The sequence below is a fragment of the Nannospalax galili genome, unplaced genomic scaffold (assembly GCF_000622305.1).
Source record: "Nannospalax galili isolate Female #2095 unplaced genomic scaffold, S.galili_v1.0 scaffold463, whole genome shotgun sequence".
In the NCBI taxonomy this organism is placed as follows: domain Eukaryota; kingdom Metazoa; phylum Chordata; class Mammalia; order Rodentia; family Spalacidae; genus Nannospalax; species Nannospalax galili.
The window spans coordinates 1,829,913-1,844,546 of record NW_008349529.1 but is presented as its reverse complement, the minus strand read 5'-3'; the positions used below and the strand labels follow the sequence as shown (position 1 = coordinate 1,844,546).

The window sequence follows — 14,634 nt, the reverse complement described above, 5'->3', positions numbered from 1 at the left end:
GTCTGCTTCTTAAAAAATTGTTTTTTTAAAAAATTGAGCATTTGTATATTTCACACAACAATTCTTAATTAAATTTAGACCCCCTACCCCAGCCATGGCTCCCCAAACCCCCACTGGACCTCATGTATTTGTATTCCGCCATGCATGTGAAGTCCTATCCAGTCAAACATTTGTACCCAGATGTCCTTCAGTGCACATTCATCCACTGGGGTCTAGTCAGCCCACCTAGAGATCGTAAGGCCTATTTTCCCTCAGAGTAGTAATCAGTCTTCAATAGTTCCCAGACTAGCGTTGACCCCACCACCCATTTCTCTCACTCTACTCTAGGCCCTTCCTTGTCTGATTGAGTTGGCATGGGTCCTGTGCTCGATGCCACCATTGCCACAAGATCACATGTGCAAGCTTCCAGTGGCCTGAAAGCCTCTGCTTCCCTGTGTTCATGAACCAGTCCTCGCTCTTACAATCTTTCTGCTCCCTCTCACACAATGGTCCCTGAGTCTTGGGTGGGAGAGGTTCAATGTAGGAGTCCTATCCAGGCACACATGAATCCTCATATTTACAGACAAGGCAGTCTCTTATTCTTTAAAACTTGGCCGGTTGTATTAAAAATTTTTTTTGGCCAGTCGTGGCCTTCTGTGTGCACCACACTCTGTTGTGTAAGGAAACTTCACTGGTGAGCGTTGAGGGCTGCACTAGTTTTCTCTCTACCCCTCTTTCTGCTATGTTCCATGAGCCTTAGGTGTAGAGGTTCTACTGCAGATGCGTCACCTAGGACTGGGCATCTCTCAGGTGTATATTCTCAGTGTCTGACCAGTTGTGAAACTCTGTAATAGCCTGCATCTGTTCCAAAAAGAAGCTTCTTTGATGAGTGGTGTATATATACTTGTCTGTAAATATAAGGATTCATGTTTAGCATATGGTAAGAAATTTCATCTGTCTAGAGATATGGAAGAGATAGGGTTTTCTCTAGGCTCTGTGACCTCTCTAGTCATGTATATTTGGCTGTGTTTAAAAATAGGGAACATTTCAAGAGTTTGCGTGTCATCCTTGCACAGGGGCCATGCTAATCGTCAGTATTATTATAATTTTAGAACATGCTGAAGCCAGCACTATATCTACTTCCTATACTGGGGCTGCTACCCCAAATGAACCTCATCTGTCAAGATTCTGTCTCAAGTCACAGCAAGACTTGGACAGAATGGAGGGTGGGCATCTCTGTAGCAGCTGCCTGTTATCCCTCTGGTACTCTGTGTAGGTGGGTCCCTAACAAAAATTTTGAGTGGAATAAGTTGATGGCAAAGCAATTAGAGCAGCAGCTTGATATGAGGAAAAGGAAGTATTTATCAGTGAACACTGGACGTGCTGTTGTCAGAGGAGGCACTGCGTTAGGCACAGAGAACTCTAAGATGAAAAGATACAGTCCTTTTCTCAAGGAATTCTCACCCTATTGGATGTCAGTTGGAGAGAAAGTCTGAGTGATAAACTTGAACTGAGAAACTACTAAATTGGAGATTTATTTGCCATCTAACTCCGGTGAAATCTCCAAAATGTTGGGGGAGTTACAATTCCCGAGCTAGAAAGCTCTTGGTACTGGTGTGGAATGATGATTCAGGGAGAGGACACTGAAGCAGGTGAAGGATATGGCAGGGGAAGAGAAAAGCACAGTCCACCCTGCTGGCAGGGCTGCTCCTTCCACGTGGGGTGAAAGGAGAGCTTCCTGAGAAAATTAAGCAACGATGATGATCTCTTACTGCCACAGCACAACTTTAAAAATAATAATAAGCACCCTGATGTGAAATGCTTCTGAAGTGCTGATTTTTTTTTTGAAATAGAGGCCCTATCATTCCAGTAAACTTGAGCTTTTACATAATGGCACAGATGGTGTGGTCAACAATTTTTGATTATGAAGCAAGCTCTAAAAAAAATAGAACCAAAGCGATTGTCTGCTATATAAACTCTAAGTCATCTCTCAGGATTCTTTAGTGACGCAGCTCTGAGGGCGAGACTAAGTAGGTTATCTTCTTATCTAACTCAGGTGGCCAACTCAGGCAGCTGTGTGAGTGACTAGGACTTAGAGGGGAAGAAGGAGATGTGGGTGAAGTGCATGCTGAGGTATGGGTTGCTCTGTGCCACCGTGTGTCTTGCCTTTGCCAAGCACCAGCAACCTCAGTCTTTCATCACCAAAAACTGTCATTCAAGGAACTCACTGTCCCAGGCTGTTGACTCTCTGTATGTCAAGGCAGCCAGACTCAAAGCAACAATTCCAGTAAGTATTAAACTATGCTTAGTAGGGAATTAAAAAAAAGGGATATTATGATTCTGAAGACAAATTATTTTTCTTTGTTTGATTGTAGGAAGACCACATTAAAAATATACGATTATTAAAAAAGAAACTAAAAAGCGATTTATGGTAAGATTAAAATCCTTTTTATGTTCACTTTCTACTGGTTTGATGTCATTTTTCTCTGCAGTTTAATTTTTCCAGATAGTTGTTAATTAATAGTCTGGGAGATAGTCCAGTGACATCAGAAACACAAACGATTCATGGTTTATCTTGTACAACTTCATGTATTTTGTTTGTAGCAAAGTTGCAGATTTTAAGAACAGCTTCTGTCCTTCTTCATGGAAGATATTTTGGTCAACCCTACCCACATATTTGCATGGAAATACGCTTTGTGGAAGATTTTCATAGCCTTAGACAGAAACTGAGCCAGTGTGTAAGTATATAAGACAAAGGGGTGAGTTTTGACCTAAAAACCTTAAAAACCTAAAAACAGCATGTGGAAAGCTGCCTCTACACTACTGGATGAATAAAACTGGCTTTCCAAAAACTGGCTTGCCATTCAAAAGGAGAGGCCACCTCCAGGGGAATGGCTCCTAATGTCATTCTTTATTACTTCCTAATGAATGCAACATAATTGAAAAGAGCTGGGATAACGTGGGATGCTCCTCAGATAAATAGGTAGTTTAAGAATTTCTTTGTTCTATAATGAAAAAGGTATGATTAACACTTTTTGACTATGAAACAAACTTTAAAAAAAAATAGAACAACCGAAGGTACTCTCCCGAATTTAAACCAAAGGTCATCCTTCCACAGCATCTCATCAGCCAAGCAACACCACCATTTAATAGGTATTTCTTGAGCACCAACTTTGTGCCAAAACACTATTCTAAAATGCTCTCTCTTCCTCCTTTCTCTCCCTTCTCTCATCTCCTCTTTTCCCATAAAAATTAGAGTGTTTTTTTGTTGTTGTTCTTTGTTTATTTTTGTTTTGTTTTAAACAAGAGGTCCCTGGATAGCCCAAATTTCTCTCCAACTTCAACTGCAGATCCTCTTGCCTCAGCCTCCTGGGTCCTGGGATTACTTTCAGGTAGGGCTACCATACCCAGTTGAAGATGAGACCCCTTAGATTGTCTTTTTCTTATTTATGAATCTAACATCTTAAGCATAGTCACAGTCCAAATTTAAAAAAAAAAGGCATGTCTTACTTCATACCTAAATTATCTGATGCCTCTATATTGTCCTTGGCACATTGAGCAATGGGGAATTAGTTAAGAAGGCAAAAGTGACCAAGATGCTTCTAGCCTCTTGGCTGGGAGTAGTGTGAAGGTGGGGGTGTTGACGACTGGGTGCAGCCTTGCGATGGATCCAGATGCAGATGTGCTCTAGTCATATCTTTGAGACTGAATGCTGAGCAGCTGATGGTGAGCATTTTATTTTGTCAGTGTTAGGATGTCTTTTCTTAAAGCCTGACATTCTCATAATCCCAATTTCAGTTTAGTGCCAAGGCATTTTGGAAGGGAATCTGGATGAATCTTTAAACATTTTCAGGAAATTCACATTCCCATTTTTTTTTTCTGATTAGTTTATGTTTAAGTTATATCACTATTTGGGACTTAGGTTACATGGTTTTAAAATAAATTATCACATTCCATTAAAGTAGAATTAATAATAATAAAAACTACAAGCTAGTACCTCTTGGTGGAAGAGAGAGGGGGAGAGAGAGTGAGAGCGAGAGAGAGAGAGAGACCTTTAAGTTTGGTTCCCTTGTTTGAAACGCTGGAAAGGTTATCACTTATCTTTGGTTTATTCCATATTGAACCTAAACAGTCATCTTATTAAGACCACAAAGGCTCTTACATGTAAGCTAAATTATTATCTTTTTACATTTCACTGATCACCAGTTTATTACGCTGTTGCCCTTTCCAACAAGAGAGTTTTACACGCCAAAAGATGCGAAGAAAAGAAAGAACAATATTGAAGGAATAGTGAGATGTGAGGTGTGCCCTGGGGAAGTTATCTGAAATGACAGCAGAGCCTTTCCTATGGCAGTGTCTGGAGCACAGGGACCCCAGAATCTTTTAAAAATGGGGGCTAAGAAACTACAACAGACCAATGTGCAATAAGAGACTGCAGAATGCTTATCCTTGAATTAGACACCTGTATCAAACTTCTGACTCCCAAGGCTCAGGTATCATTTCTGGAGAGGGGGCAGAAAGATTGTAAGAACTAGACGATGTGGATGACCACAAGGAAACAGAGTTCTCCAGACAGCAGGGAAGTTATTCATATGCACTCACAGCAATAGTGACAGCATGCACAAGTACCATGGAAGTTCAAGCCAGATAAAAGCCCAGCATAGGCATGGGGAAGGGGGTAAGAAGCCCCAACCCTACCTGAGGATCTATTGGCAACAGATGGCTGCTGGGAGGGGGAGAGATGGTCTCTTTTAAGGGTGAGACTCTTGGTAGGTTAACTAGGTTCCATTGGATGAATCTGCAAAGAAGAGTATTAGGACACAAATTTGACTCTGTAAGTCTCTCTCTCTCTCTCTCTCTCTCTCTCTCTCTCTCTCTCTCTCATATTACATGGAGTTGTGCATAGGCTAGTAAGAGGAGTGCAGATAGGGAAGGAGATCCATATATGATCAAAATATATTGTAGAACTCTTTTTTAAAAATATTTTATTATTTTTATTTTATGTGTATGAGTGTATTACCTGCATGTATGGGGCAGGAGAGATGGCTCAGCGGTTAAGAGCACTGACTGCTCTTGCAGAGGACCCAGGTTTGATTCCCAGCATCCACATGGTAGCTATGAACCGTCCTTAACTCTAGTTCCAGGGAAATCTGAAGCCCTCTTCTGGTCAAAATATATTGTATAAAATCTGCAAAAATTCAATTAAAAAAGAAAACATAAGGGGTTTAAGAAATAGTGTTCTCTTCCTGCTAGAACATTCGGTTTCTTTTTGGATTATTAACCAGTGCACTAACCACCCAATTTAATTAGTGTTACTCTAGATCTTTAAGTGCAGTTTACAAATGATGGTGAAGGTGACAGAGGTCCTTCCCTGGACCTCAGTCTGTGTGCGGCTACCTGGACCCTTCAAATCCATGTCCTCATTAGCGCTGATTTGATTTTGTTGACTTAAATAGCAGAACAGACAATAATGGTCAGAACTAAAACACTATTTAGATGATAACTCCAACTCTGCTTTTCCTTGATTTGTTTTGAACAGTTTTCCCCTAAAGGAATCTCAATCTGTCAATACTGCAGCATCTTTCTGCCCGTTATTAAAGTGAATGGCTCCCTCTTGTGGCCAAATATGAGCATAGCGTCCTATCAGCCTTCCCCAAGGGCCACCCAACGCAGGGCTTTGCCCTGTTTTCATTGGACTTGAACCTCTGATCTTCAAACCTCCACTTCCCGAGTATTGGGATTACAGCCATGAGCCACCACACTCGGCCTGAGTCTTGTGGGTGATGTTTCTACAGAACCTTGGTGTATTTAAAAACTAGTGGATTCTTTTTCCATTGTCTGGAAGCAGGAAGAAGTGCCCCAAGCTTGTTTATAGGACTCTGGTGATGCTTAGTCTGGTGTGAGACCATTTGCAAATAGGATCTAGAGCTACGATTATAATCATATTGTTGTTCAGTGCTGCCTGTGTTCTGAATACTTGATTCAGGTAACAGAATTTTGATGTGTAACTTAGTTCCTCAATGTGAAGACTTCACATTTGAAATGAGGCCAATAGCAAACACTAAAAATCTGAGCCCTCCCCTTTCACCACCCCCCTCCCCAAAACTTGTAAAGAAAAAGATGTATAAATAGCAAACAGATGTATAGAAAGCTTTATATCAAAATCAGTTCAGACTAGATTGGCTCTGGTGCGCTTGGACCAGGATGCACTGGAATATATATGAGGTTAGAAACTGTACAAGTTTGATTGCTGTCAAGGGGAAGAGAAATTTATCCTGTTATTCAGTGAGAAGTGTACCTGTTGCCTCCTGCAGGTGGGGTCTGAAGTTGCTATATGTGTTGATCAGAGGCGTGTGTGTGTGTGTGTGTGTGTGTGTGTGTGTGTGTGTGTGGTCTATAGTACATACAGATAAGGGTCTCAGGCTGCCAAATGCATTATGTAGAAGTCGGTAGGGAGTATGCATAACAATCCATATAGAGATCTAGGTTACTAAGCTATTCCCTGTGGTTGCCTACCTCAACTTTCCCCAGTGAGACTTTTCTCTCTCATTTGTTAGGGGAGCTGAAGGCAGGTCTTTCTTGGGACTTGGCAGAAATAGCCTCTCCTGTTTTGTCTCTAAAGATTTTGTATTTCTGAGGCCCCATTGGAGAGCATCCATGAAATTTCTCAGCCTGCTGGTTCAAGGTTGAACAAATGTCTTTCTAGGCCTTAGTCTCATGAATGTCCCTCTTTGTTTCTGGTGGCGGCTGCTGGCGGATGACCATTTATAATTGGACTTATTAGATTCTGGAAGAGTTATCTGTGTAAGCTTACTGAGAAGAGGAAGGCCAAGAGTACAGAAGAGAAGCAGGGAGAGGATGGGTTTCACCAAGGGAAGGAGTGCTGAGCATCCACAGGACCTAGAGAATGAAAGGCTACTGTCCAGGGGTTTGTTTAATCTGTTCCCTGAAGGGTATTTTTGATATTCTGACAGACCTTTCCAGATTCATCAACAAGAAAGGGCTTGCCTAATAGTCACAAGAATGCTAGTTCACGCACAGAGGTGGGCAATTAGTACATACCTCGAGGGCCAAGATGAATTTTGGCTCCCCAAGCTATAACGTTCTAGCTCTCCATACTCAGAGAAGTTCTTATCTGTCAGTCAGCTTTACAGATTCTTTCATACAAGTGCCTTTTTGTGGGATTGGGAGAAGATTTAAGCTCACAGTTCCCCCTTCTGGCCAAGCCCACCTTTTGTGTATGTAGAAGTCATGTATTGTCTTATGTGCCATAGTGCTAGGAGGCTTCTTCCTAGGTTTCATATAAATGAGACAAGGGTGATAAAGCCACTAAGGAAGAAATCCCTGGCTCATACCAGATCTACCAGTCATCATGATTCAGGTCTGATTTTTTTCCTCTATGCCTGGAATTACGTGTAGCACATAGTAAGAATATTACATCTAAAGTTAAAATAATCAAGAGCACAGCATGACCTAAAGCAGTGGAGGTAGCAGGTGAAGGAAGCAAGCCTCCTAATCAACCAGAAACCCTCTGCATGAGTCAGCACTCCGGCTATTCATGCTGTTTGTGTTTTGGGATGAGACCAAGGCATCTGGACTTGTGTGGTAGTGTTCCTTGGTATGGGTAGGTGATCTCATCCTTGCTGAACGTTTGTATCTTTGTTTGCTGTTTTCTCAACTTGTTATGCTATGCTAAGTAGTGCTTGGTGCTCCGTTTTGGGGCCACTTTATGTTGATGTGCAAATGGGGTAAAAGGAGTGATTCTCTCAATTCAGCTAAAGATAGGTGCGACTTTTGAGCCGAGATTCCAGGATTGATCCCACAGGGTCCTGCATCTGCAATGTGGATGGGGGCTGCTAGGTGAACAGGTTGGCTGATAGTTTTGGCTGGGAGCCAGCAGGTCTGGGGCTCACAGAGCTCAGATGGCAGAGCTAGAGAGTCTCAGGAAGGAGCTTAAGACTAGAAGTCTGGGGCAGGGAGAAGGAATCTGGGATGGGAACGGATGCCCGACCCAAGGAAGTCTGAGAGCTAAGACGGTGGAAAGTCAACACACTTTTTTTTTTTTTCTTTTTAAAGCAGGGTCTCTCTGTAGCCCCAGCTGTCCTGGAACTCACTTTGTAGACCAGGCTGGCCTTGAACTCACAGAGATCTGCCTGCCTCTGCCTCCCCAGTGCTGGGATTAAAAGTGTGTGCCACCTCGCCTGGCGAGAGTCAACACTTTACTCAGGCTGATTGTATCCGTTTCCTCTGTGTCTACAGATTTTAAAAATCTTTGCTTGACTTGGTTCAAATAAGGTTGGAGGTTCGTTAGGCAAGCAGACACAATAAAAGCATGGTTAATGTAAAGATGTAATATTATCCTCTTTTGTAGCCTTACTAAAACCAAGTGAGCATTATTATTTTTATTTAGAAATATACCATGGGGCTGGAGAGATGGCTTAGTGGTTAAGAGCAGTGGCTGTTCTTGCAGAGGACATAGGTTTGGTTCCCAGCACCCACATGGCAGCTAACAACCACTCTAACTGCAGTTCTAAGGGATCCAATGTCCTCTTCTGATCTCCATGGGCATTGCACAACACAGATGCAGGCAATACACTCATACATATTAAAAAATAGAAATATACCAAAGAAAAATTCAAATATCTTAGAGAATTTTCAAAGTATCTAAATATAAAAGAGTCAATAAATATAAAAAATGTGAGTTAGAAATGTTGTCAGAGGGGTTTTGAATTACTTGGTGTGCTGGATAGCTTTAGTGTCAACTTGACACACTTGGGTTGAGGGAGCCTCAACTGGGGAATTGCCTCCATTTAACTGGCCTGTGGCCATATCTGAGGGGCGTCTTCTTGATTGTTGTGTGATGTGGGAGGGCCCAGCCCACTGTGGGCGATGCCACCCCTGGGCAGGTGGGCCTGTGTTGCCTAAGAAAGCAGGCTGAGCAGGGGCCAGGGGAACAAGCCAGTAAGCAGCATTCCTCCATGGCCTGTGCTCCAGCTCCTTCCTCCAGGTTCCTGCCCTGAGTTCCTACCTTGGGCTCCCTGATGAACTGCGACCTGGGAGATGTAAGCCAAATAAACCCTTTCCTCCCCAAGTTAGTATTGGTCAGAGTAGTTTGTCACAGCAATGAAGAAACAAACTAGGACATTTGGGAGACCCAGCTGCCACTGTAATTGAAAATGAGCATCAGCTAGAATCACTGAGAGCCATAGGGATCTATTCTCAGAAGCTGCTAGAAGTCTGAGGTGAGAACTATGGATCACATTTTAAATACATCGGTGGAGACATACATCACAGTAGACAGGTGATGGTAAAGCAGGGCAATCTCTACATAGCCTCAGATGCTTCCTGCGAACCTTCTTAGCTTTCAGGTTGATGAACCATCAGGGGAATATTGGTAAGAGATCACCCCCTGAGAGGCATGTAGACATTTCAGGAGTGGATCATCTACAGGGTCAGGAACAAGGTTCGAGCTCCCTTATTTCTTGCCTTCCCAGGTTCCAAAAGTTTTGGTAGAGGGTCTCCAGAGTCAAGCAAGGGTAGTGGAGAGAGAGATCCCTGTTCTGGGAGCTTATTTCTTCCTGGTATTCCCATATTTATTTATTGCTTTATTTTATTATTTTATTTTATTTTATTTTATTTTATTTTATTTTATTTTATTTTATTTTAGAGTAGAGGGCCATGAGTGCCTCTACATATGAGACTGTAGACCATTTTCCTATGAAGGACAGTATAGTTAAGATTGTCATTTTGGGATCATCTCTCCCTGCCCCCCAGTTTGTACTGGGGTCGGGCAGTATTACAGTAAGATGTGCTATATTGTTTCCTTCTGTTGTCTGGATCAAACTTCTGCCAAGTATTAAGAATTACCCCCTGCAAAGAGTCTGGTGGAGCACGAAGAGTGTTTCCCATGCAGACTTGCAATGGAAAGTGAGAAGACCATGGGCCAGGAAGGGGTGGGGGAGTGGACTGTAGTCTGATGATTCTCCAACTAAATGGCTGGTTCAACTGGCTGTCAGCCACAGACATCTGAATGAAAAAGATCTAGAGAGCAGTGCAGGAAATTTTCAGCAGTAAGATAGGAAATAAAATATTTTCCCACCTGCTGGCTGGTGGTCAGGGTATGGACTGGGTCTTTCCAGGTTCTTGGTCTCTTATCCAAAGAACTGAAAATAAGGGATCACTCAAGTATAGAAAAGGAGCATGCTAACTTTATTCAGTACAAAACTGACAACTGGTCACATGAGTGAGTATATTCCAGGGCCCTCATTGTTGTTTGGGGTTTCCCTTTTTGGAGTTTAAGAGAAGTAGGAGTTTGGTTTCTAAGGGTGTTACAGACAGTTCTGTATATTAATTGATAGATTAAGTTATATAATCATTTCTCTACCACCCGTAATGCATCTGATTTTTAAAAAAAGTTATTTATTTTATTCTGTGTGTATGAGTGTTATGCCTGCATGTATGTAAGTACACCTGTGTCATGCAGTGCCTGCAGAGGACAGAAGAGGCCCTTGGATCCCCCGGACTTGGAGTTATGGACGGTTGTTAGTCGCCACGTGGTTGCTGGGATTTGAACCTGAGTCTTCTGCAAGAGCAGCCAGTGCTCTTAACTGCTGAACCATCTCTCCAGCCCCAAATTTTAATTATATGCATACCCAATTATGCATAGGCATAAGATAGTAAATAAGAAATTCTCCAGAAAAGATTACTTGAAGATACAGTTTTGCTTTACTGCTCATGAACTCTAAACCAGTTCAGGTCAGATTGGTCTTTCTATTCTTTGTACCTGGATACACTGAAAATATATTTGAATAGAAACTGTGTAAATTTGATTGTTGTTAGCACCGGAGTAACTTATTGTTCAGAGAGGGGTGTATTCACAGCTTGATTCAGGTGAGTATCTAAGGGGTTTTGAGGTTGCTAAGTGCATTGTTTGGAGAGGGGTGTGTGTGCATACTCCATGCAGGTAAAGGAGTTATGTTCCATCATTAGAGGGGGTGCGTTTATGGGGAGGGTATTGTGCATAGTTCAAACTCAGTAGAGTCCCAGGTTACTAAACCCTATGCCTGCATGACTCAATAAGATTTGACTCTGGGTGAATTTGTTGATTATATGTAGAACTACGTGAGAGCTTTTCTTATTAAGAGCTGAGTACTAAATTTCTGCTTTAAAATTTGCAGCCACCTTCCCTAGGATAATTAAATTTTGGGTTGAAGATATACCACAATCCAAATTTCATCACCTTGGGAGAAGTCTGAGTTATACATTGCTAAGTTATGCTTGGTTTTGTGTCACCAGAGAGCAAACTTAAAGAACAACTCTAGTACAACCAGGAACTGGAATGTGGTCTGCCTGTGGCCAGCCAGTGATGTGCAGCATCTTTACCCAAGTTGCTGTCACTTACTGAAAACTTTGACTACTAACTATAGACAATGGCTCAACTGTAGTGACATCCAGATCTCCAACTGATCATTGACCAGTTTTAGGTTTTAGATTCTTTGCTTGGAAATTCAGATATGAAAAGGACATGTCCACAGTAAGTATGGTCACATGCAGCATAACCACATTTCATTAGACAGTGGACTGTGCCCATGATGGTGGGCTCATGGGAGTGTAATACAGCTGAAAGTTTTTAATCTAGTGTCATGGAACAATATCTTACTTTTTTGTGTTGATACTGGTATAAACAAACCTCCTATGCTGATTGTCATATAAAGATACAGCACATATAATTATATATTGGACATAATATTTGATAATGATGATAATGACCATATTACTGGTTTAGGTTTTTACTATGCCATATTTTTATTATCTTAAAGGTCTAAAAATTAAATTATGTATATAGTCTCTGTGGATGGGTGTGTGCACCTCTGAGTGCAGGTATCTATGGAGTTCAGGAGAGGGTGTTGGATTCCCCTGGAGCTGGAATTACAGGTGGTTGTGACCCACCAGATAGGGGGCCAGAACTCAAACTTGGGTTTTCTGCTAGAGCAGTATGAGCTCTTAACCACTGAACCACCTCTTCATCCCTATTATTATATACTATGCTTCTACTTATTAAAAGATAGTTCACTGTGATATAGCACACTGTGTGATGTGGGTAGCCTTGAACATCTTGTGATATTGTGCTCCCTGACTGCATTGAGTCCACATGCAATGATTGGCCTCTCCCATCTATGTCTGTGTAAGTGTAGAATGTGATAGCTACACAACACTAAAACCAACTGCTGTTGCATCTCAAGAAAGGCACAGTTGTGGTGCCAGTCCTTTTCTTCCTCTATTTGTTCTTTCCCAACTAACATGCTTGCAGTTACTGTTGTTCATTTAATTTTAATCAAAAGTTTATTTAAAATCATGAGTTGACAAAATTATAGTTTCATATCCTTATGAGGTATAAAGTGACATTGTGATTTATAAATACAACATCACTGGTTAGCTTTTGTCAACTTGACACAAACTAGTGAACCTAGTTCACTAGTGAAAGAAGGAACCTCAGTTGAGGAATTTCCTCTCTCAGACTGGCCTGTGGACATGTCTGTGAGGTGCTTTCTTATTTGCTAATTGGTACAGGAGGGCCCAGCCCATGGTGGGCTGGGCCATTCTGAGCACGTTGGCCTGTGTTGTATGAGAAAGGTAGCTAAACAAGCCAGGGGAGCAAGTCAGTAAGCAGTGTTCCTCCATGGTCTCTGCTTCAGTTCTGCCTCCAGGTTCCTGCCTCAAGTTCTTGTCCTGACTTCCTTCCTTCTGTTATCTGGAAAAGTAAGATGAAATAAACTCTTTCCTCCCCAAGTTGCTTTTTGTTTATGACAGCAACAAAAAGCAAAGTAGAAGAAGCATGGAATAAATACATGGAGATACTTGTATCATCATCGTAGACACTTGACCTTTTTGTAGTGAGAACATTTGAAATTTGCTTTCAGCAATTTTGAGATGTATAAAAATTACTGTTTACTGTATTCATAATGATGTGTAATATAGCTCCAGGCAAAAAACAAAAGCACATATTCCTCCTGTCAGATGGATGCTTTGTGCTTACTGGCCATCTGCCCTTTCTGTCCAGTCCCAGCCTTTGTTACCAGTATTCCTCCCTCCACTTCTTAGAGTTCAATTATTATTATTATTTTTAAATTTTTTGTTTATTTATTTTTATTTTATGTATATGAATGCTATGCCTGAATGTATGTATGTAAGTGCACCCATGTCATGCAGTGTCCTTGGAGGACAGAAGAGGGCATCAGATCCCCTGGAAATGGAGTTATGGGCAGTTGTTAGCTGCAATGTGGGTGCTGGGATTTGAACCCAGGTCTTCTGTAAGAACAGCCAACCAGTGCTCTTAACCGCTCAGCCATCTCTCTAGCCCTTGAGTTCAATTATTTTCAATGCCACGTGTGAGAAGAGCTGGCATTCACCCTTCTGCGCTTGGCTCACTGTACTTACTGTAGTGGTCTCTAATTCCACTCATGTTGCAAACGGCAGCATTTCTTTTTCAGGTTGAGCGGTATTCTGTTGTTACATACACATCATATTTTCTTTATTATGCATCTGCAGCTGGATATCTTGATTGATTCTAGAACTTGATTTTTGAAGTATTGCAATGAACATGTATGATTTTGAACTTTTTTTTTGGAAAATATCCAGAAGTAGAATTATATGGTAATTCATTTTTAGGTTTTTGGGAACCTCCATATTGTTTTCCCGAACAGCTGCACTGATACTTCCCACCAATAATGTGCAAATGTTCCCTTTACTTTACATTTTAGTCTTTTTTTGGTAAATAGCCATTGTGACAGGTGGGAAATAAAATCTCATTTGATTTGAATTTCCATTTCCCTAACAACTAGTGATGGCAAGCCTTTTTCATGTATCTCTTTGTACAGCTTTTTGAGGAAATGTCTACTTGAATCTCTGGTCTCTTTCTCATTAGTTCTCTTTGTTCCCCAAGACAGTTTTGCTTCTACTTTTATGTCATATGTACATACATTGTTTTTGTATATCTATATAAAACAATAAGAGAAAACTTGATATTTGTCTAAAACTGACTTAATTTGCTAAATATTATTATCTCCAGTTGTATCACCTTTCTGCAAACTACATAACTTCTTTGTAGTGCTTACAAATTCCATTATAATTCCATTATATATATGTATGTATAAATATATGTGATATATATCACATTTCCTTTATCCATTCTGTTGGTGGACAAAGTTGTTCCCATAGCTCAGTGACTGTGAATAATGCTTCAGTAAATGTTGGTGTGTAAGTATCTCTGATATGTTGACTGTAGTCTCTTGGGTGAATTTCTAGGAGTGGTACAGCTGGGTCAAAGGGTAGGTTTATTTTTAGCTTTTTGAGGAGCCTCGACGCTGATTTTCTTTTTCAGTATAAATAACAGGCAGAGTTTATTACAGAATACTGTGAGGCAGTCTCTAGTAGTGGTCCAAAGGCAGCATTGTGGAAGAAAGCACTCGTCATGGGGTAAGAATGTACCGTGGTGAGAGAGACCACTGTGCCCATATCCACACTGATTTTCATAATGGTTCCACTAGTCTGCATTCCCATCAGCAGTGTATAAGTCTTCCTTTTTGTCTGTATCCTTGCCAACATTTGTTGTTACTTGTTTTCTTGCTTTCTTTTTAAGTTCTTTTTTTAAAAAAA

General features: G+C 41.2%; 1 protein-coding gene and 1 pseudogene across 1 annotated transcript in view; one reads left to right on the top strand and one right to left on the bottom strand.

Annotated features, from left to right (window-relative positions):
- Nucleotides 1-1,010: 1,010 nt before the first annotated feature.
- LOC115072660 lies at nt 1,011-1,108 on the bottom strand (annotated as a pseudogene).
- Nucleotides 1,109-2,089: 981 nt separating this feature from the next.
- Nucleotides 2,090-14,634, top strand: part of Il26 (interleukin 26) — a 37,825-nt gene continuing 25,280 nt past the window's right edge. The window contains 3 exon segments of the mRNA XM_008846981.1: nt 2,090-2,266; nt 2,584-2,629; nt 2,632-2,717. Of these exon segments, the coding sequence (XP_008845203.1) occupies nt 2,090-2,266; nt 2,584-2,629; nt 2,632-2,717 (309 nt within the window).